Source organism: Nothobranchius furzeri, chromosome 10 (genome assembly GCF_043380555.1).
Source record: "Nothobranchius furzeri strain GRZ-AD chromosome 10, NfurGRZ-RIMD1, whole genome shotgun sequence".
In the NCBI taxonomy this organism is placed as follows: Eukaryota; Metazoa; Chordata; class Actinopteri; order Cyprinodontiformes; family Nothobranchiidae; genus Nothobranchius; species Nothobranchius furzeri.
In genome coordinates, this window is record NC_091750.1 from 26,594,400 (window position 1) to 26,615,848 (window position 21,449).

The 21,449-nt window shown below is 41.4% G+C and overlaps 2 protein-coding genes across 2 annotated transcripts in view; one reads left to right on the forward strand and one right to left on the reverse strand.

Annotated features, from left to right (window-relative positions):
* Nucleotides 1–15,274, reverse strand: part of LOC107387165 (zinc finger protein ZFP2-like) — a 37,900-nt gene extending 22,626 nt beyond the window's left edge. The window contains exon 1 of the mRNA XM_054730984.2: nucleotides 14,997–15,274. Within this exon, the coding sequence (XP_054586959.2) occupies nucleotides 14,997–15,165 (169 nt within the window). The 5' untranslated portion in view covers nucleotides 15,166–15,274. The remainder of the gene's footprint in view (nucleotides 1–14,996) is intronic.
* Nucleotides 15,275–20,915: 5,641 nt separating this feature from the next.
* LOC139072337 (ras-related protein Rab-32-like) lies at nucleotides 20,916–21,398 on the forward strand. Its single transcript, XM_070555996.1, has 2 exons — nucleotides 20,916–21,040; nucleotides 21,135–21,398. Exons 1-2 carry the CDS (start codon nucleotides 20,930–20,932, stop codon nucleotides 21,324–21,326), a joined length of 303 nt encoding a protein of 100 aa, XP_070412097.1. The 5' UTR covers nucleotides 20,916–20,929; the 3' UTR covers nucleotides 21,327–21,398.
* The last annotated feature ends 51 nt before the right edge of the window (nucleotides 21,399–21,449 follow it).

The following is a 21,449-nucleotide window of genomic DNA, read 5'->3' on the forward strand; positions in this document are numbered from 1 at the left end:
TTTCCAAAGGAAATGCAGAACTTGCTTTCATCAGAAAACATAACTTTGGACCACTCAGCATCAGTCCAGTCCTTTTTGTCCTTGGCCCAGGCGAGACGCTTCTTGCGCTGTTTCTTGTTCAAGAGTGGCTTGACACACGGAATGCGACACCTGAATCCCATGTCTTTCATGAGTCTCCTCGTGGTGGTTCTTGAAGCGCTGACTCCAGCTGCAGTCCACTCTTTGTGGATCTCCCCCACATTTTTGAATGGGTTTGTCGTCACAATTCTCTGCAGGGTGCGGTTATCCCTAGAGCTTGTACACTTTTTTCTACCACATTTTTTCCGTCCCTTCGCCTGTCTGTTAATGTGCTTGGACACAGAGCTCTGCGAACAGCCAGCTTCTTTAGCAATCACCTTTTGTGTCTTGCCCTCCTTGTGCAAGGTGTCAATGATTGTCTTTTGGACAGCTGTTAAGTCAGAAGTCTTCCCCATGATTGTGGTGCCTTCAAAACAAGACTGAGGGACCTTTTAAAGGCCTTTGCAGGTGTTTTGAGTAAATCAGCTGATTAGAGTGGCAGCAGGTGTCTTCTATATTCAGCCTTTTCAGAATATTCTAATTTTTTGAGATACCAAATTTGGAGTTTTCATTAGTTGTCACTTATGAATATCAAATTTAAATGTAATGAACATTGGAAATACATTGGTCTGTGTGCATTGCATGAATATAATGTACAAGTTTCACGTTTTGAATGGAATTACTGAAATATTTTCAACCTTTTGATGATATTCTAATTTACTGGCCAGCACCTGTACATACTTTTTAACTATTATTTTCACATGGCTGTCTTGTTCTGGTTCTCACGATAATAATTCTGTTTCTTCCAGTAAGTTATCTTGTGCTTACTTCATCTGTATAATGTCTCTTTACTTTTGGTGAATTGTACTGAGTCCAGAATAAAGGCTAGTTGGCTGTACAAGATACAAACAAGTATTACGTTTTGGAAATATATGAAATGTATTTAGCCTGCTAATTTATCTCAAATACTAATAACTACCGTATTTTCCGGACTTTAAATCGCACTTTTTTTCATAGTCTGGCCGGCCCTGCTACTCCGAAGCGACTTATATTACAAAATATGTAGGCTACACCACGCTGCTGCGGGCCGGCTCCAGCCCAGGAATGAGCTCTCCTCGCCCCCCGGGAGGGTTTGAATCACCGCCATCCTCTGCTGGAGACCGTGGCGCGCTGCTGCGCCCACGTTGTTTATTCTGTTATTGTTACTGGTGATTGTCTTGCCATGTGAAACGCTTGGTCTCAGATTTTGTAAGAAAAATAATAAAATGTCCACCCAAAATATGACTTATATGTTTTTCTCTTCTTCATTATACATTTAATGGCTGGTGCGACTCAGGAGCGACTTATAGTCCGGAAAATACGGTACTGAAACCTTGCTCAAAGCAAAATGTATTTTCATTACGGAAATAAATTATAAACTTACCGATTTAATACTTTTTAAATCAAGGTACTTTTCACAAAAAAGCGCCGCAAACCTCCACCTAAACTTGGTGTGAGCTTCAGGTCGATGGGTGTTCCACAGTTAGCTCAGATTGGGTTGAAGCTAGGTAGCTACATCCGTTAGCTTAGCTCCCACCTCTGCGTTAGCTTTGGGTTAGCCAGGGTTAGCTTCAGGTTAGCTTGTAGCTAGTTCGACCGGGTGTCGTCAGTTGATCCCAGCCTTACAGCCCCACCCTCAGCTCCTCCTCTCTTCCCTTTTATGGAATTGTCTGGGCTTGACGGAACCTGACACGGTCAAAATGGCGGTGATAGCCACCTCCCATTTTAGCAGAAAAACTTGTTATTGGAGTCTATGGAAACCCATTGTCCATATATTAATGTCGATGGGAGAGACCCAGATTTTCCCTCATTGATTAAAGGAACAGAGATTTCCTCCTCCGATCTGCTTCAGACAGCTAAAATGTTCTCGTCATAGCTTCTAGACAATTCAAGGTAGGCACAAAAAAATTCACACAGATGACCATCAAAGCCTTCTGCCGCTCACGTTTTTGAATTTTTCAAATCAGTGCAGTACTTTTCGAATGGTGATGAGAAGTTTGACAGGTCCAGTTTCACTTCTGAAGGACATATTTAGAGGCTTCTCTCATTAACAGGAGTACAGCTGCAGGCCTCCTACAGCCGGGGGAAAAGGCGGGAAAACAGTGCTGCTCTCTGATTGGTTGAGAGTGTTCAACCATTTTCTGTCCAAGCAGGATCCAGCACCCACACATATGACACATCAAATCGATCAGCTTGTATTAAATTTTAAATCCGTCATATGTTACCATGGTAATACAAGTGCATAAGTATTAGGGTTGTCACGGTATGAAAATTTAACCTCACGGTTATTGTGACCAAAATTATCACGGTTTTGGGTATTATCGCGGTATTTTTTAAACGGTGTTGCATATGTTCGGAAAGCATTGATAGTCCTGTTCTACACAAACTGAAATAGTTTTGAAAAGGTTTAACAGTGTTTATTAAACCTAAAATAACACAAAGCCTTAGCAAAAGTGCAACTTTTCACAAGTAAAGGAACAAATAGCTTATTTTTCTGGAACATGTTACAGTAGTCAGTGCAGGTTTAAATTATACAAATCCAAACATTCAAAACATAAACAATATGTAAACAAATCAAAGAAACACAACTTGTTTTCTCATATACTTGTTTTCTTCATTATCAAAATGAAAATCTAAAACTCCAGTCCACACTTGACTTGAGCGCTGTACAAGTCAACCTTGAAAAAATATGTATTTAAAATAAACAGCCACTTTAAACAAATTACTAAAATAACTACTACACTATGTAATCAAATCCAAATGTTCAAGTATAAATCGCATTGAATAAGTAAACAAATCAATGACAAGGAACTAATTGTATATTTCTCTTCATCATCAACAAATAAGATGCTTCATCCAGCAACAGGGTGTCCGTGACACGGTTTAAATGCTGGCAGAGGATGCTGCGACTGCAGTATATAGTGACTCGTTGCATTCTCCCTCAACCAAAAGTCCTCACGTCATGCATTTAAGCTAAAATGCTAATGTTAACTTACCTTGCACTGGCTGTAGAGACGTGGGTGATGGTCACGCAGATGTGCCATTAGATTCGAAGTGCCTTTTGCAGACACTTTTTTCCTGCACGTTCTGCAAACGGGATAGCCGTCTTCTATTAACTGTCTCTCAGCATTTTTCAGAAATCCAAAATATGCCCACACTTCCGATTTAGTCTTCTTTGAGGGCTGATGGATGTCCTGGGCGCTGCAGTCTCCTCCTTAGGCCATTATTTCAGCTTCAAAGTTTTGGTTGCAAACTAAAAAGTGCGTGTGCGCGGGAACTTCAGCAGAAGCAACGGTGGCTGGTAAGGGTCACCGCGCCTAAACCGCGGCCACGGTAAACCCACCGAGATAATTTAGTTTTTTAAAAACTGGACGGTTATTTTTATTGTCAACTTTTTTACCGGGGTTTACCGCTATACCGGTTACCGTGACAACACTAATAAGTATATCCCCAAACAAGTCTTATTGAAATGAATGTGAAAAGCCTAATATTGAGCCTATAACATACTGCTGTTTCTTGTCTTTCTGAGCTCTATACACTTAAAACTAGCAGCATAGCTGACATTTTAACAGTAGTCAGAAGGCAGGAACCACCCCCTCCTCCTTCGCTGGTCTCTCATTGGCTGAGAGTTTTTAATCGTCTTCTGCCTAAAAGGAAACATGCACACACATGTATCATACATCAATTCAACCTGCTTGGTCCCAGGAGTCTTGTATTAACTTGATATTGTGTTCTGCGTTACCATGGCAACGTGCATAGCAAAAACATTTGACAACATTTTAGACACAACTTATCAACATACTTTAATATAGAAATGTTATTCAAAGTTGAAGAGTCATGTGACATTGTACATTGCTTTATTCATGCAGACTCCTGTCATCTGTTACCATGGCAACACAAGGAACTACAAATCACTTTAACCAAGTTTCATAGGAATGAATATAAAAGCTGAAAGTTGAGCCAATAACAGACTCCTGTTTTTGATCTTTTTGAACTATTTGTACTTAAAACTAGAAACAACTTAAATTTGATTGACCGTCAGAAGGTGGGAAAATGCCCCGCTGCCTCCCAGCTCCCTGATTGGTTGAGAGAGGTCAATCATCTTTTGGCTAAATGGAATTACACACCCACACATTTGAGACATCAAATCGATCGGCTTGGCCTAAGGAATCCATCCATCCACATATAAATCCATCTATCTGTCTGTTCGTCCATCCACCCATCCATCCATCTATCCATCAATTCATCCAATAAACCATCTAACATCCATCCAACAATCCATCCATTATTTCATTCATCCAACCATTCATCCATCTCATATCAAGTCTGAACACATGTTAATCTATCAGTTTCAGATATCAGCAAATACTTCTAAATTCACAGTTCAGCCAATTGTAAAAATGTACCCATTAAACTGTTCTCTTTCAAAGGCCAGCTGTTTAACATTTCAAATTTCGAGTTTTCAATCAATGTTCAAAGATTAAAGTTTTCTGCTGTTTAGCATTTTTTTCCTATTCTTCATCTATATTCTGATCTTTATTACACTTGTTGGTGATTTTTGCTCCTAAATCTTTAGATTCACTCAGCTCATTTTGACAGTTTAGCTTAGTTTCAGCTTCACTTAAGCTATTCAGCTGCTTCAGCAATCAGTTTCTGAATTCGGCTTATGCTACTCATTTCACAGTTCAACTAAATATAAAATTAAACTGTTAAACTAGTCCTACTCAAACAACAAGTGCTTAGACATTTTTGCTGTCCAGATTTTTAAATTATGTTCAGATTTCAGTTTTCTGCTGTTTAGGATTGTTTCATCCGTTCTTCACTTTTTGTGCTTTATTTACATTTTGGTGCTTTTTGCTTCTAAATCTTTCAAAACATTCAGCTCATTTTAACAGTTTTGCTTAGTTTCAGCTTCACTTGAGCTATTCAGCAGCTTCAGCAATTAGTTTCAGAATTCAGCATATGATGCTAATTTCACAGTTCAGCTAAATGTAAAAATTATACTGTTAAACTAGTCCTACGGAAATAACAGGTGTTTAGACATTTTAGCTGTCCGGTTTTTTAAACAATGTTCACAGATTTCATTTTTCTGCTGTTTAGGATTAGGTTTCTTGATTCTTCGCTTACTTTTTGTACTTTATTTTCTTGTTGGTGCTTTTTGCTTCTACATCTTTCAAGACATTCAGCTCATTTTGACAGTTTTGCTTTGTTTCAGCTTCAGTTCAGCTGTTCAGCAGCTTCAGCTTACAGTTTCAGCTATCCAGCATTCAAACAGCATTTGTGCAATAAATGCAATTTTTCTAGTTTATTTTTTGCATATTAAACCGGAGGATTTACACTAATATCTCAAGCGCTAAACAGCGCTCTTGTCCCAGAGCGTTGTGCTTTTTTGCAATAATACATTTAGACAAACACATCCTACACACATTACACACCTACTACAAACTCCCAACACAACCATTACAAACGTTGAGATATATCATGGACCTCCCAAATGGTGCATCGTCCTTTCTTGAAGCAGTTGACGCCATTACAGCACTGGGTGATTAAGTTTCAGTTTCTGTTTCCTCACGTATATATTAATGTAATAATCTTTATTATTCAGCATATGATTATTGTTATTATTATTATTAGTGAGAGATTAGGAAAACTTTATACTCCTGAAAAATTAGCTACAAATTGTTTATTTAAATGAGTGTATCTCAGAAACTAATTTATAAAAGCACTTCAAATAAATTTGTTGTTGTTTGAAAGGATTGTGTGCAACTTTTTGCCATTGACAATTTTGAGGGATAAAGGTGTAGCATTTCTATATAATGAAAAATATGTGTAAAAACAAAAAACGATTTTAAATTTGTGTATGGATAATAGCATTTTTAGTAAAATATTTAGTTGCTATGAACATTTTACATTTATATTATTAAAATTTAGAATGTAAGGTTGTATTGTTGTATACCAAGTTGAAATACTCCAAAAAATGGCACCACAGCATGTAAAAATGTAAATATAAGTTCTGGCGAACTCTGGCAGGTCTTAAGGATTAATGAAATACATTAAATTCTGTTGATCATAGTTTAACTGTGGATATATTTATATATGTTCTTTTGATTAAGATTAGTAATATTAAATGATCAATGATAAATGACCCACACTTGTACAGCGCTTCTCAGTGTAAGGACTCCAAAGCGCTTTACGCTACAGTGCATCATTCATTCATTCACACATACATTCACAGACTGATGGTGATGAGCTACGATGTAGCCATGTAGCTGCCCTGGGGCGCACTGACAGAGGCGAAGCGCCCGAGCTAGGGCTGTCGCGGTAACCGCAAAAATGAAATATCGCAATATTAAGAAACCCACCGCGCTGCATCATGGGCCACCGCGATTACTGAACTTGGTTCAACTCAATGATGCATGTTGAGAAGGATGGCTGCACTGGTATCAAAACGAAAAGTTACTTCGCTCCTTTGGGAGCACTTTGGTTTTCAGTACGTCAGCTGCTGCGCAGCCAGGGTCCTTGGCCGAGAGAGAGCTGCCATCAGCGGCAAAAAATAATAAACGCTCGGAGACCTGCTGAAGTCCCGGACAAGCACTGCTTCTGCAGCCGTCCCGAAGAGAGTTTGAGCCGAGCTGGAGCTCACTCGCTACCTGCAGGAGGAATGCATCCACCCTAAAGAAACCCCCCTGACATGGTGGAGCAACAACCGGGAGAGATTCCCTTTGCTCGCCAGAGTCGCACGCAAGTACGTGTGCGTTAGTGCAACGAGCGCACCATACGAGAGGGTTTTCAGTGTTGCTGGAAATGTTGCCCCCCCTCTCAGGTCCTCTCTCAAACCGTATATGGTTAACATGCTGGTTTTCCTTGTGGGTAACAAGGACGTGACCGAGCTATAAATCACCGTCATTCGTGTGTGTGAAAGTGAAATGATAGTGCGCCCGCCCCCCGGCGCACGTGCGCCCGGTACATGTAATTTTTTATGCTTGATTTTAAACAACTAAACAAAATGGGGACTTGTTTCTTATTTGTTAGATGCTGCAGCCAAATTTGCATTTAAAAGTTTAACCTCCTGAATTTTGTTGTTTTTAAGTTCAGTCGGACTCTGACTGTCGGAGAAACAAACGTTACTGCGATCTGTGTTGTTACTGCCCTTTGATCTGCATTCAGTAAAGTGTTATTAAAGAAGGCACGGCAATTTTTAACCTTTTTTAAATGTGTAAACATTATGTTTAGATAGTACTGCAATAAAAAAAGGGCTGCAATAATATCGCACACCGCAATATTAAGCCACCCTGAATCACCGCAGGGGGAATTCCTCAACCGCGACAGCCCTAGCCCGAGCACAGGTGCCACCGGTCCCTCCGACCACCACCAGCAGGCAAAGTGGGTAAGTGTCTTGCTCAAGGACACAACAGCAGAATTCTCTGTCCGGAGCCAGGATCGAACCTGCAACCTTCCGATTACTGGACAACCCGCTCAACCTGTTGAGAGGTACTGCTGCTTAGTACCACTGGTGGGCAGTCAGGGCCAGCAAAGCCTTCTCTGCTGGCCTAAACTTACTCAAAAAAGTAAATGTATTTTTTCCTTTGGTAAATATTTTTAAATCAAAAAATTTTCACTGGCCTATTTTCTTTATATCCTGTTATACCCACTTGGTTGCACTGCTCCCAGTGTTAAAATACCAAGGTTGGGTGTTATCCAATCAGATTTCAGCTAGCTTGCGTTTTCAGGTAGATTAAGTCTGCCCTAGGTCTTCAGAATCAACCGAGCAGTTGGCTCGGAGTGTAAGTGAACAGAGACAATCCAGTTGCAATAGCCAATCAGCTCACAAGTTAGCATGGCCCACGCAAAAGCTGACATGAACGCATCCTGTGATTGGATAAGCAGTAGTTTGAACTTGTCTAGCGCCATTAAGCAAAATATCAAATAGAGGTGGGGAAAATGATCGATTGTAAGATGCATCGCGATTCGACCGTGCATGATTCTGCATCGATGCAGCAACATGACATAATGAGATTTTCTCCCTATGTCTATGTTGATGTTCTGGACGCGCGAGGACAATAGAGTTTTGAGGTTTTATAACTACTTCCGGGGGCAGAGTTGCAACGACATGCGCACTGCGTTGCCCTAGCGCCAATTTAAAACAGAAATGGCAGACAGGGATACAGGGTGAACATTACCAGTAATCAAAGATGCAACCGTTACATTTAAATGGGATGTCTGGGCTAATTTCGGCTTTTATGAGCTAGACAGAAAGCTTGACAAGATGCACACTGTGTGTAAGGTGTGCCACACAAAACTAAAGTACTTTGGGAATACAACTAATATGACCAAACATTTTGAACATTTCCACCCTTCTTCAGCAACAGCCACAAAAACAGCGAGCACATCCCAGCCAACGATTGAAGAAGTGCTGACAATTTCACCGTCTGCTTCGGAGAGAGGAAAGATCACCCGTTCTGTTGCATGTTTTATTGCTAAGGATCTACACAACCATATTCTGTGGTAGAGAATAGCAGGTTTCGCTACCTCCTGAAGACGCTCGAGTCTCGGTATAACTTACCGACAAGAAGGCACTTCACAGAAACTGTTGTGCTTGCACTGTACAACGAAACCAAAGCCCAGGTAATGGAATCAATGAGTAAAGCTAGCCGCGTAGCCATTACATGTGATTCATGGACGTCAACTGCAACAGAGTCGTACGTAACAACAACAGCACATTATATAAGCAACTGCTTTTATTAAGTAATGAAAAATTTTGGGTGAAGAATCGTGATGCATTTCAGACTCAAATCGAATCTTTAGGCAGGTAATCGGAATCGGATCGAATCGTGAGGCAGGTAGAAATGCACACCACTAATATCAAAATTAAACACGGAGATTTGTATCTATAGACTGCTATCGTGTATTTTTTGAACACATGATGGCTGAAAGAGGAGAAAGGACAGACTTGGTTGCAGACTTACTTGCCACGCCATTTTCAAGATGAACCTTTCAAGAAAAAAATGGATCTTGTGAGAACAGGTCGTCCCGACTCCAATGCTAGCTGGCTTGCCACAGCAGGGGAAAGGATTTGTTCGACATTTTCAGGCAAGTAACTATGAATGGTCATGTTTTTGGGTAAACAGGAACTTTCATTTAGGAGACACGATAAAAACCCCAGTCATTAAATAGAGGTAATTATGTGGAGCTTTTATCTTTTCTTGCTGAACACGATGCCGACTTGCATTAACACCTGACCACAAACAGGGTCTTTACTGGGACATCAGGCAGAGTACAAAATGGCCTCGTTTATGCTATTGCTGAAGTGATGGAAGATGAGATCAAAATGGAGATCAGAAGAGCCCCTATTGTTACCATCATGGTTGATGAAACCAATGACGCTCGCACTCATCCTGCGCTTTGAGACAGCTACAAGTATCGAGGAGCATTTGACGAGCTGATGACCTTGCCGCACTTATTTTTCGTATTCTTGAGGAATATGAACGCTGTTTGGACAAAGGTGTTACAGTGTTACGATGGCGCAGCGGTGATGGCATCTGGACTAAATGGGTGCAAGCTAAAGTTAAGGAAAAGGCACCTATGGCCTTATTCATTCACTGTTTTGCACATCATCTTAATTTAGTGCTGACTCAAGGGGCCTCAAAGCTTAAAGAGTGCAAGGTATTTTTTGCCAATCTGAATGGCCTCGCAGCGTTTTTCTCCAGATCCCCGAAGCACGCACACCTGTTCAACTTCTCCTTAATGCAAATACCTAATCAATCTAGGGCTGCAACAAACAATTATTTGGATAATCGATGAATCGGATGGGGTCTCGACACGATTAATCGATTAATCGGATTACATGGGGACATTTTTAAAAAGTGCTAGGGAAACGTTATTTCTCTCCTTCCTTCACTTTATTAAACACAACATTATTAGAAAACAGTTCAATAGCAGAAAAACAACATGCCATCACCTAAATTGTCTCATAAGGTGTATAGACAGAGACCCTAAGCTGCACCTATCTGTGACCTAAAATGCTTGGTCCAAGTTAAACAGCTTAAAGAGCAAGTCAACCCCTACCAGAGTCTAACTCCACTCCCACTTCATGTTTGAAAAATGCAACACATGCTGTTGCCTGGCAGACAGAGAAGGCGGAGCCGCTAACAAATACACACAAACTCAGGCTCACGACAGCATTGTGACATCATAATGTACCAGTTTACATCATAGCATACTTCTTAGCCAATAGCGGTGGCAGATTTAAATTAAAATACAATGCAGAGTTTTTACCTGACAACGGCACAACGCTGCCAGTTTTAGGCAGAATATTTAAATTTTAACTAAGATGCACTGAAGTGCCAAATTATTGACGACACGTGTCTGCAGCACGATTAGACACTCATTTATTTAATCAGCAAAAAAAAAGTTTATTTGGGGGTGACTTGCTCTTTAAGGGCAATTCTCATCTGTTTTGTTTGATCTCATCTGTAGACATTTATTATAACTGGGGATGTCAAACAACTAATTTTTAAATGTAATTAAACATAGGCTGTGAATTAATCAAAATTAATCACTATTTCCAAAAATGACTGAAAAAATACCAAATAAAACAAAAGTAAATGAATGCCATCCTCCTTGTGATGATGCCCTGGGCAACTGCCATAAAGTCACATCAAGAAATGCTGCTGATCATTCCAATGATCCCAAATAGACTCACATTAGGCCACATGAAAGCAACTGAACCCAAAAATATATTAACCAGTATATAACTGCACTCTCACACAACACGCCTGCAGCAACAGTTAGGACTCCTCCCTCCCTTTTAAAAGTGTTTTCGCTTCTGAGGACATTGTGGTTGTTAAACCACATGATCAACCAGTTTCTGCGGGAATGTGGTGGCGGAACCGGTTCGCAGCAGCGCGAGCATAGATAGAGCATCTTTGGGATGTGGTGGAACGGGAGCTTCTTGCCCTGGATGTGTATCCCACAAATCTACATCAACTGCAAGATGCTATCCTATCAATATGGGCCAACATTTCTAAAGAATGCTTTCAGCACCTTGTTGAATAAATGTCACCTAGTATTAGGCAGTGCTGAAGGCGAAATGGGGTCAAACAATGTATTAATACGGTATTCCTAATAATCCTTTAGGTTGGTGTATATATTCTGTACAGGTACAGAATATTTGTAGCGCGCCGCCACTGCAAAATAAAAGCTACCACACCTTCAGAGGGATTTAAAAAAATGTTTAAATAATGTACCTTAAGAATTAATTTTTTGGATATACATTAAAACTATGTAAACACGAATCTATATTTGTATGCATGTATACTAACCATAATGACAGTTTAAAATGAAACGCTGCATACACATCCTGCATGAAAATACTGTTGAAGTCATATATTGATAACTGCAAATTAATCAAATCTACAGGTAAAAGGGAAAATCAACTTTGGATGACTAAAGCTTGGTTTATGCTTGACGCATTTACTTTCCGCTTGGTGATGCGGCTCGCGGATGGAACGCGCTTCACAACTTGCAGCATTTATGGTTCATGCGGCTGGTCTCTGCGGTGAGCCAATATTCTCCCAAACTGTAGGGGGCAGCATGGAGCTCTATGGCATGCATCCAACACTACACCAGAGTAGAAGTAGAAATTACTGTTTACAACATGGCATTCCAGCATTTTTAACAGCGTCCTCGTCTTTTCTGACAGTACGAGCTATTTCTCTCCAAGAATTATTAACAACATGTTGATCACGGTGATCTTTGAGAGCTGAATCATACAAATGTCCATATTTACAAACCTCTGCCATACTAGTTCTTGCCGGTCCGCCATGTTTTTCCACGTCCGACCGTCCGCGTTGTTAGAAAATTTCCTAGGTGCGCGGTGCGGAAATTTTGGGCCGTGCGGAGGCGCGGTGGAGGGGCGTGGTTGTTAAAATGACACAATTTTGCCGCGCGGAGCCGTGCGGACCTCGCGCATAAACTCGTCAAGCATAAACCAACCTTTAAACTGTCAAAACCAGTTGTCACCAGTCTGGGGGTGAAAATTGACGCTGGACTTAAATTTGATGCTCACATCAACTCTGTGATCCGGTCCAGTTTCTTTCATCTGAGACGCCTTGCAAAAATCAAGCCTATGCTGTCGAGAGCCCACCTGGAGCCAGACTCCATGCTTTTGTAATTTCTAGGCTTGATTACTGCAGCTCTCTATATGCAGGGTTGTGTCAGTCATCACTGCGTTGTCTACGGGTTGTGCAGAACAGCGCAGCCAGGTTTCTGACTGGGACCAGGAAACGGGACCACATCAGTCCGGTTCTGGCCTCCCTGCACTGGCTTCCAGTCTGTTATCATTCACACTTTAAAATCCTCGTCTTTGTTTACAATTTCTTCCAGGGTGGTGCTCCCCCCTATCTGGCCACTCTCCTGAACAAACATTCCCCATCACGCGCTCTACGCTCCTCTTGACCAAGGCCTGCTCGCTGTCCCTCGTTCTAGGTGTCGTACACGCGAGGACCGGGCTTTCTCAGTCCTAGCACCGTCACTCTGGAACCACTTGCCAACCTCAGTTAGGCTGTCCCCATCTCTGCCAGTCTTTTAAGAGTCGCCTAAAAACCCACCTCCTCCGCTTGGTGTTCCCTGAACGTGTTTGAATTTGGCCTCTTTTATGTTGATTTTATTTCCCTGTTTTCATTGGTCTCTTTATCCCTTGTTTTACCCATTTGTCTTCTACTTTAATGTTTTACCTTTTTTGCACTATTTGAATTGCTTTTATTTTCAATTTATTCATCATGTTTCACATTTCTCATGTACCATGTTCAGCGCCTTGGGCTTCCCGACAGGCGCTTTATAAATAAAGCTTTGATTGATTGATTGATGTGGCATTACAAAATAAAGTGCAATCACAAGTCATTAATGACTATTTTTACTAATTCCATAGTAATTTCTCAAAAACTGTTTCATTCCGCAACATCAATCTACTTCATTCTTAGAGTACACATCGAGCACTACATCCTCCCAAAATTTCATAAAGATCTGATGAGATATTTCAAAATAAAGTGCAGCGAAACTAGTCAGTAATGACAATTTTCACTATATTCCACGGCTGATTTCTCAAAAACTGTTTGATTCTGCAACATCATTCCACATCTGCCTTAAAGTACACATAGACGAATACATCCTCACAAAATTTCTGATGTATCATCAGGTCTTAATAAAATTTGCAGAGGATGTAGTCCTCGATGTGTACTCTACTGAGGTGGAATGATGTTGTGGAATCAGACAGTTGAGAAATTAACCATTGAATATAGTGAAAATTGTCTCTAAAGTCATATTTGATTGCACTTTATTTTGAAATGCCACATCAGATCCTTATGAAAGTTGGGGAGGATTTAGCAGTCGGTGTGTACTTTAAGACTGACGTGGAATGATGTTGTGGAATCACAGTTTTTGAGAAAGGAACCATTGAATATGGTGAAAATTGTCTTTAAAGTTAAATTTGCACTTCATTTAGACTGTTTTTGAGAATGAAACCATTGAATTTAGTGATAATTGTCAATAATTTTCACTTTCTTTTGAAATGCCACATCAGATCAGGATGAAAGGGAGGGGAGGGATAAGAATTGCAAAGTAGACAAATGTGTTTATTCTTTTAATTTAAAGTATTTTTAAATAGATAAAATCATAAAAAACACGGTTTTATCTTGTACACAATTTTACACACACGTTTATATCATGTTCATTATTTTAATTAAAAGTATTTTTAAAGAGATAAAATCATAAAACGCAGTTTTATCGCAGACACAATTTTACACAAACTTTGAAACGTGTTTTGAGCGCTTTTATTTTGAAAGGTACTCTATAACGAGGACACCGTAATTTCTCTTGTAGTTGCACCCGTAAAAATCAAAAGACGGTTGGCTAGAAGGCAGTCAGAAAACTGAGGTCTGCTTTCTGGAGATGATCTACACAAGAAAGCAGCTTTCTACACACCTTAAATCACATGTGTCAGACACAAGGCCCGCGGGCTGATGCGTTGTGTTTCCTCCCCGACACACAACAATGTGGCCAAGCTGCTCAGACATGTTCATCAGCACAAACCTTTGTGAGCACCTGTTGTCATCTAATGTTGTCATTATTATGATGAAGATGAACAAAACAACAGGAGTCTCCTCCTCAGCTCAGATCAACCCCATGATGCAGGTATCTGGCTGGAACAGGTGAGCATCACAGTAAACCAGTGGAGCAAACTGAGCTTTAAATATGTTGGTTTTATGCTCTTTTTCTGCTTCAAAGCATGAAAGTTAACAGGTGAGGTGTTGCATTTTTATTTAAGATAAAATGATATTTTTATTTTGTTGTTGGCCCGTGAGAAAAGATTTAACCTACAGTAAACAGGAAGTGGAAAGGCTGCAGATAGATGAATAGAATAGAAAATCCCTTTATTGTTCCTCAGTGGGGAAAGCTAGACGTCACAGCAGCGATGACACGTATTACAGGAGAAAAAAAAGGAGAGAATAAAAAATAAGAAAAATGAATAAACAACAATAAAACATAAATCCTGAATAGATTTTAAAAATACTGAATATTCCACAAGTAATGAATACCACTGATGCCTTTTAAAACTGACTTGCTCGTGTGTAATTTGGTTATTCCACATTCAGTGTTAATGCAGAAATAAGTTCGTTTCCAAATTTAAAGGTTCAAAATTGCATATATGTTGATAAAGAAAATGTGCAAATTTGCCGCCACTTTTTCAAAAAATATTAAGTTTGGCCCTCGACTCCGTCCCAGAGTTTCATTTCGGCCCCGTGTGAGTTTGACACCTCTGCCTTAAATAATAACAGGACAGGGCCCCGGGCCAAATTACTGTCCCAGTCCGTCTCTGCACGAGTCCCGCTGGTGTTTCTTACCTGCCCTGTGTGAGCTGCTCTGTGGTTCCCAGCTCTTATCCGACAGTCTGCGCTGACCACCGAGCCCTTCCTCGAACTGGGCCATGGCTTCTTCAACGTTCGTGATGAGTTTTCTAGCAGTAGCTACTTGCTTGTTGACAAAGTCCATCAGAGACTCCCCTGAATACATGTTTAACCCAGAGACTCAAATATTCACCTCATACAACAAACAACTACAAGCTTACTTTGCTAACGCTCCTTTACTTCTTCTTCGTCTTGGTTATAGTTGGCGCTCGGAGAACAACGAACGTGTTACCGCCACCTGCTGGTCAGGGCAAGAACGACACCAAGTGAGAACTTGAAATACAAATCCAAAATATAAACTTTCTTTCATTGTAAAAACCAGGGTTCAAAATTAACTTTTATGACCATCACCTTGGATTTACACTAGCCATTTTTTTCTGCAGTCAAAAAAGAGATTATGAATGCCACTGAATGAAGATTTTGTCATTTTATTAACACTGTTGTTGTGAAAAACGCACACATACTGCAATACACACAAGAACATATAGAAAGTGCAACATTGATTTATTTTTTTCCCACTGTATCTCTTCCCTCTGAATCAAACATCCTCATCCTCAGAGCTCGCTGAACTTGTTTCTTTTTCTGAATCTAAACATCACTTTCTTTTGTTGCATTTTTGCGCACAAATTCAGGCCTGCGTCTGCGCAAACTGTCAGCATGCCAGATGTCAATGGCTTTGGTTGGATCAAAGTCAAAGGAGGTCAGAGAGGGTCTCACCTATCAGAATCAGAAAAAAATTATTTATCACCGAGGGGCAATTAAAAAATAAAATGACAATAACAGCAGAGCAGCATGATGTTGGACATACGAACATTGAATAAATAGGCAATAAGGAAGTAATAAAGCAGCAAGAAGATGGATAAAACAGTAAAATATGCAAAAAACACTGAGTAAGTGAATAAAGTGACTAAAGTGTCATCTGTATAAAAGTTAAATATATGGAGAGCCCAAGGAGAGGGTTTATCGGGGGATGGTCTTATCTTATCTGCTGGAGTTAAGGAGCAGAATGGCTTTGGGGACAAAGGTGGCTCTCCTCCTCTCAGTCTTGCAGGAAATGCAGCGTAGGCGTCGCCCAGAGGGGAGCCATTGAAATGCGGGGTAAAGAATGTGAGAGGGGTTGTGGAGGCTTTTGGCTGCCTGTCTCAGGGCTTGTTGATAGAAAACCTGAGCAAGAGTTCTGACAGGCAGGCCAACGATGTTGGATCACACTGATGTGGTGTGCTGCAGTCTGTTCCTGTTCTGGAGGCTAAAGCCGGGCGTACACTGTGTGACTTTTTCACTCGTAGCGTTCAGCTTCAGCTCAAACTGTACGACTTCCTCGCAGAGCAGATCTCACGAGTCATGTGCTCACACTGCACGACCCAGTTCTTGATGCGACCTGACTGCTCACGCTGTACGTCTGGTAGCAACACGTCGGCCCTAAAAATATGCTAAAAATAGCAGTTTTTACTCAACACGTCAGACTTTTTTGTCTCGTCTTGCCTGTTGTCCTTCGGGAGTGCTGCAGGAGTGCACACAGGGATTTATGGGGGTTGGATGAGGAAAACGAAATAAAGAAAGTAAATCTGTGTTTTGGGATCAGTTTAATTTGACATGAACACGACAAAAGTGCTTTCTTGACAATCTTTGTGAGTAAAAAAACGTGTAGAAATAAAAACGAACAGCGTGTGTTATTAGGGAAATAGCGGGTGAGCGGTGTTGATGCAGGATTGCGCATGCGCCGTGAGCGGTTCTGATACTTTTTGGGTCGCAGCTGCTCGCAGCGCCGCTTCAACAGTGCGATACCCTCACGAGGGACGAGCAAAATATTAAACACGCCAGAAGTCCGTGCGAGCTCACGACTGCTGATCGGCAGCTGGTCACGTGGTGTTAATCGCCTCTCGTAACCCCCTGTACACTACACGACCGCTCTGCGCAAAACTCCCCCCGATGTCGTGGATTCTCGCACGACTGGAAAATCGGCTCAAAAAAGTGAAAAAGTCGCACAGTGTACGCCCGGCTTAAGAGAGTAGAACCAGCAAGTGATGGAGAAGGTCATGATGTTTTCCACGAAGGCACAGTAAAAAGTCATCATGACTGAGGAGCTGACTCCAAAGGAGTTGAGCTTCCTAAGGAGATATAACCGTTGTTGGAGCTTCCTGAGAATCTCCTCTGTGTTAGCAGAGAATTTCAGGAGGTTGTCAAAGGTGGTTCCCAGATACTCGTACTCCTCCACTACCTCCTCTGGGGTCCCATGGATAATGGTGGTGACTGAAGAAGCCGGATCCCTCGGCCTCCTGCAGAAGGTCACCAGCATGTCTTTGGTTTTGCTCACATTCAGTTCAAGTTTGGAGCTGTCCCACCACTCTACAAACTCCTGAAGAGCAGGTCCGTGGTGTTGTGAGAAGCCTGACAGCAGTGATAGGAGGACTGTATCATCAGCGTATTTCACCAGGTGACAGTTGGGATGTGTGGATCTGCAGTCGTCGGTGTCGAGGATGTAGAGCAGGGGGGAGAGCACACAGCCCTGGGGGGAGCCGGTGGAGGTGGAACGGAAACCGGAGAGAGAGTTGTTGACCCAAACTTTCTGAGTCCTGTTGGTTAAAAAGTCCAGTATCCACAGGGTTAACTGGTCATCTAAATGAAATTGGGAGGAAAGTTTAGTAGCCAGGATGTGAGGCTGCAGAGTGTTGAACGCTGATGAAAAGTCAAGAAACAGAAGCCTGGCGGAGGAGTCAGGGAGCTCCAGATGTTTGTGGATGGAGTCCAGGATGAAGATTTTTGCATCATCGGCGCCTCTGCGTGCACGATGATTGCTCTTTTATGATCTTCTCCATGGCCTTCATCACCACGGAGGTTAGAGCTACAGGACGAAGATCGTTAGGAGACTTTGGGCGTGAACGCCAGTCACTCTTTACCTGCTTCATGACACTGAGCCCTCTTTCACAGTCAGCTGTACTTGCAGGGATGGTGAGGAGAGCATCAAAGAGGTAAAGGACGTCAGGACACCGATGGCGCAGCATTCTGTTCACAGTAGGCCAGGTTTTCTCAAAAGTTCCTGCAGAAGGGTCGACAAAATTACAGTCAAGCAAGCAATAGTTTAAAATGCTACTTTATATATTATTTTAAAGACATAATTAGATTTGTAATGCGATTTTAACAAATTAAAATCTTACACTATTAGACATTTAGCTTTTCAAGGACTTGTTAAAAACTTTGCCATTTAGGAACATCAATGTTAATTTTTTTCTCTAAATACCTTGGCTAAATCCTGCTGTGTACAGTTCAGCCATTGATCAGGGATCAAGTCCACATCCACTCCAGCAGACAGCAGAAGAGGTCGGAAGTGAGTTGTGAGCTTGTTTATCTCCTCATCACCACAATCTGAGAACAAGGGAAAACATTACTACAAAGTTCAGAAGTTGTCGTAAATCATAAAATGCATTGGCGAGAAGTGTCCATCACTGACCGAAACTCGTGTCTGCCTCTGGCCAGCGCTGGAAACCGGTCAGTCGCATAGCATGCAGGACACCACTGTTCACATCACAGTGATGCATTGCCACAGAGCATCGATCAACTCGTTCTTTGCCTTGTTGTGCTGGCCAGCATCAGAAGGCTTCAGAAGGACTCCCTCACATGTGTCTGTGTCCAGCACTGATCTCAGCTTAGGCCCAGGTCTACAGTTGTGCAGATAGACTGATGGGCCAATCACGCCCCCTCTCACCTATGAGACAAAGATAAATAGCAATTAGTAAAAATGACATTTACACCTAGAGGCTGTCATAAACAATGTGAAAACAATACATAAAGGCATTAGCACTGTTCTTGTGTTTGTAGAATACCTCCGGGCTACCACATTGCCGTCGTGAGTTTGCTGCTTATTAGATGAGGAGTCATAAACGGTCAAATAAACAGCCTATTGTTACGTTTATTTTGGCCAAAAGGCTTGCATGTAGCCCATTAAAAATTATATTTAAAAAATTTGCGTCCATGACGTCTTCCCCCACTGCCAATAATGCTTAATTTTATATAAAAGTGTTTCAGAAAAAAATCACTAATGCGCTATCTATCAAACTATGTCTTAAACGTTCAAATTTCTAGTACAAAATCTTCGCAAGTTGTAAAAATATAAATCTGTCTTTACCTGAACCGTCATTTCCATCTCTTGCAACACGCATGCGAGTTCTCGTCTTCGTACGTGCACGCGTGTTTTGGACATAGGGGCGTGTTTGGCCGGGGCTACGTCCGCAGCTAGACCTTACTCGAGGAGGGGGCAAACGACCCAGAGCGTCTCTGATATGAATTGCTTGGTTGCCTCACGGATCACCGGAAAAACTGGCTAGTAATATTTTAACAGTACCCGCCAAAACCATTTTAACCCGCATTTGGCGGGTTGGCGGGTGTTAATTTCGAACCCTGGTTGTAACATATCATCATCAGAAGTTTCTGTTCATAGGAAACCAAAAATGGCTATAAGCTGACAAACCATTCAAATTAAAGCTGCAATAGCAAATCTGCATGGAAATCTAGCTTTTAAACACAAACACGGTCACAGAACACTTAACCCATCATCCCTGAGTCGCGTCCGGCAGATACCGGAACCAGCATTGCCACAGTAATCAAAGCACTAAACACCAGTCGCCATCACCTAGGTCTAAACATATTTTGTTGTCTGTGACTTCTAATAGTGTTTTTCTTTTTTGGACTCTGGTAGTTTGTCCTAAAGCTCAAGTGGTAGCAGTTGGCTGTTTCTCCTTCTCTGATATTGTTGAGCCAAGAGAACCTCTCACACCAGTGGTGTTCTGCTGCAAATAAAAACAAAAAAAAAAAAAAAGCTCATAATGAGCGGAGGACCCAGGAAAGTGCGGCGGTTTGGCAAAAGTAGATGCTTCAGACAAAGCCATGTTATTGGCGGGGGTTTTTAGACAAATGCAAGAGAACCACAAGTTGTATTTTCTTTTATCGCAGCAACATTTATAGCTAAACTATGTTAGAACGTTGTTAAGAGGCATGAAAAATGTTTTTTGCTAGTTTGTTTAGCAGAAAAGTGTATTTTTAGAATCTGTTAGTAACTTGTCTTTGTTTTGTCTCCATCTGCTGGCAGATGTTTTGTTTTGCTTTATCATTTAGATATTTTTATGCAAAATCCCAAAGTAAAAGTAAAGGTAATTTTCAGACTAATTTAGTCATTTTTTCTTCAGTTGTTTTGAGGTCTAAATTTGCACAGAAACTCTATTTATACTACATTTTCTATTAATATTGTATAAATGTCCTTTTCTTGTTTGTGGGCATTTTTTAAATGATTAAGCTGTTTGTGCTTCATGCTATTCTATTTTTATTTTAGCCAGTTTGTTACACTGTCTAGCTCATGTCTTTATTCAACTTTTCTTATTTTGCTTTAATTTGTGGACTGTTTACCAGAGTTAGGCACCAGCTCTCCATGACCCGTATGAGGATTGAGTGGTATAGAAATGAGTTTGTGGGCTATTTTTGTGGTTGCATTACCCTTTATAATAATTAAATTGTCTCATGTTGTCCCCTTTGCAGCTCCCTTAACACAAAAGACAGAAGTTTTGACATTTTAAACATTAACCTCTGAACTTTAGTTACAGTTGCATTTCTCACTTGTGTATACCACGGGCTAAGTGTGATCAGATGGAATTCTTGTGTTAGGTGTGTTTAAAGACCATTCAGCATAACAAACAAGTGGTTTTTCAGGGTTGTGTTTGAGCTATAAAATGTTTAACTTGTTTTTCACAAAGCACCAAATTTCTGTTGGCTTTGATCACATTTCTGACTAATACTGCAGTTTTCTGACGGTCGGACGGATGGACGACAGAAACACAAACACTTCTTGTTTTTGTCCAACAGGACAGGAACGTTACGGGAACATGACCCGGGTGTATTACAGAGAAGCTGTGGGAGCTCTGGTGGTCTTCGACATGATGAGGCTGTCCACGTTCCAGGCTGTCCTCAAGTGGAAAGGAGATCTGGATTCAAAGGTAAGTGAATTTGCTGCAGTAGACTGTTGTGTCCACTTGGGGGCAGACTAGACTCAACCTGTGGCAGTTCCAAGAATGTCTGCTGTTCCACCAGGTCACCCTGAGCAATGGAAGGCCAGTTCCAGCGGTTCTGTTGGCCAACAAATGTCACGGTTTGTGTCCCAAACTTCCCAAACTGGACAGCTTCTACCAGGAGCACGGGTTTGTTGGCTGCTTCGAAACCTCTGCCAAGGCAATACGCAGCTTTTATTTTCAGACAGCAAATTGGGCATTTGTTTGTGCTTAACCCTCCCACTGTGACCCCGCGAGGAAAGTTGACCATTGAGCAGGGTTGATGGTTTACTCCTTGGGTCCATGTGGCAGGGGTGAGGAGTGAGCACCACCTCACCCCTGCCATGTGGACCTCAAG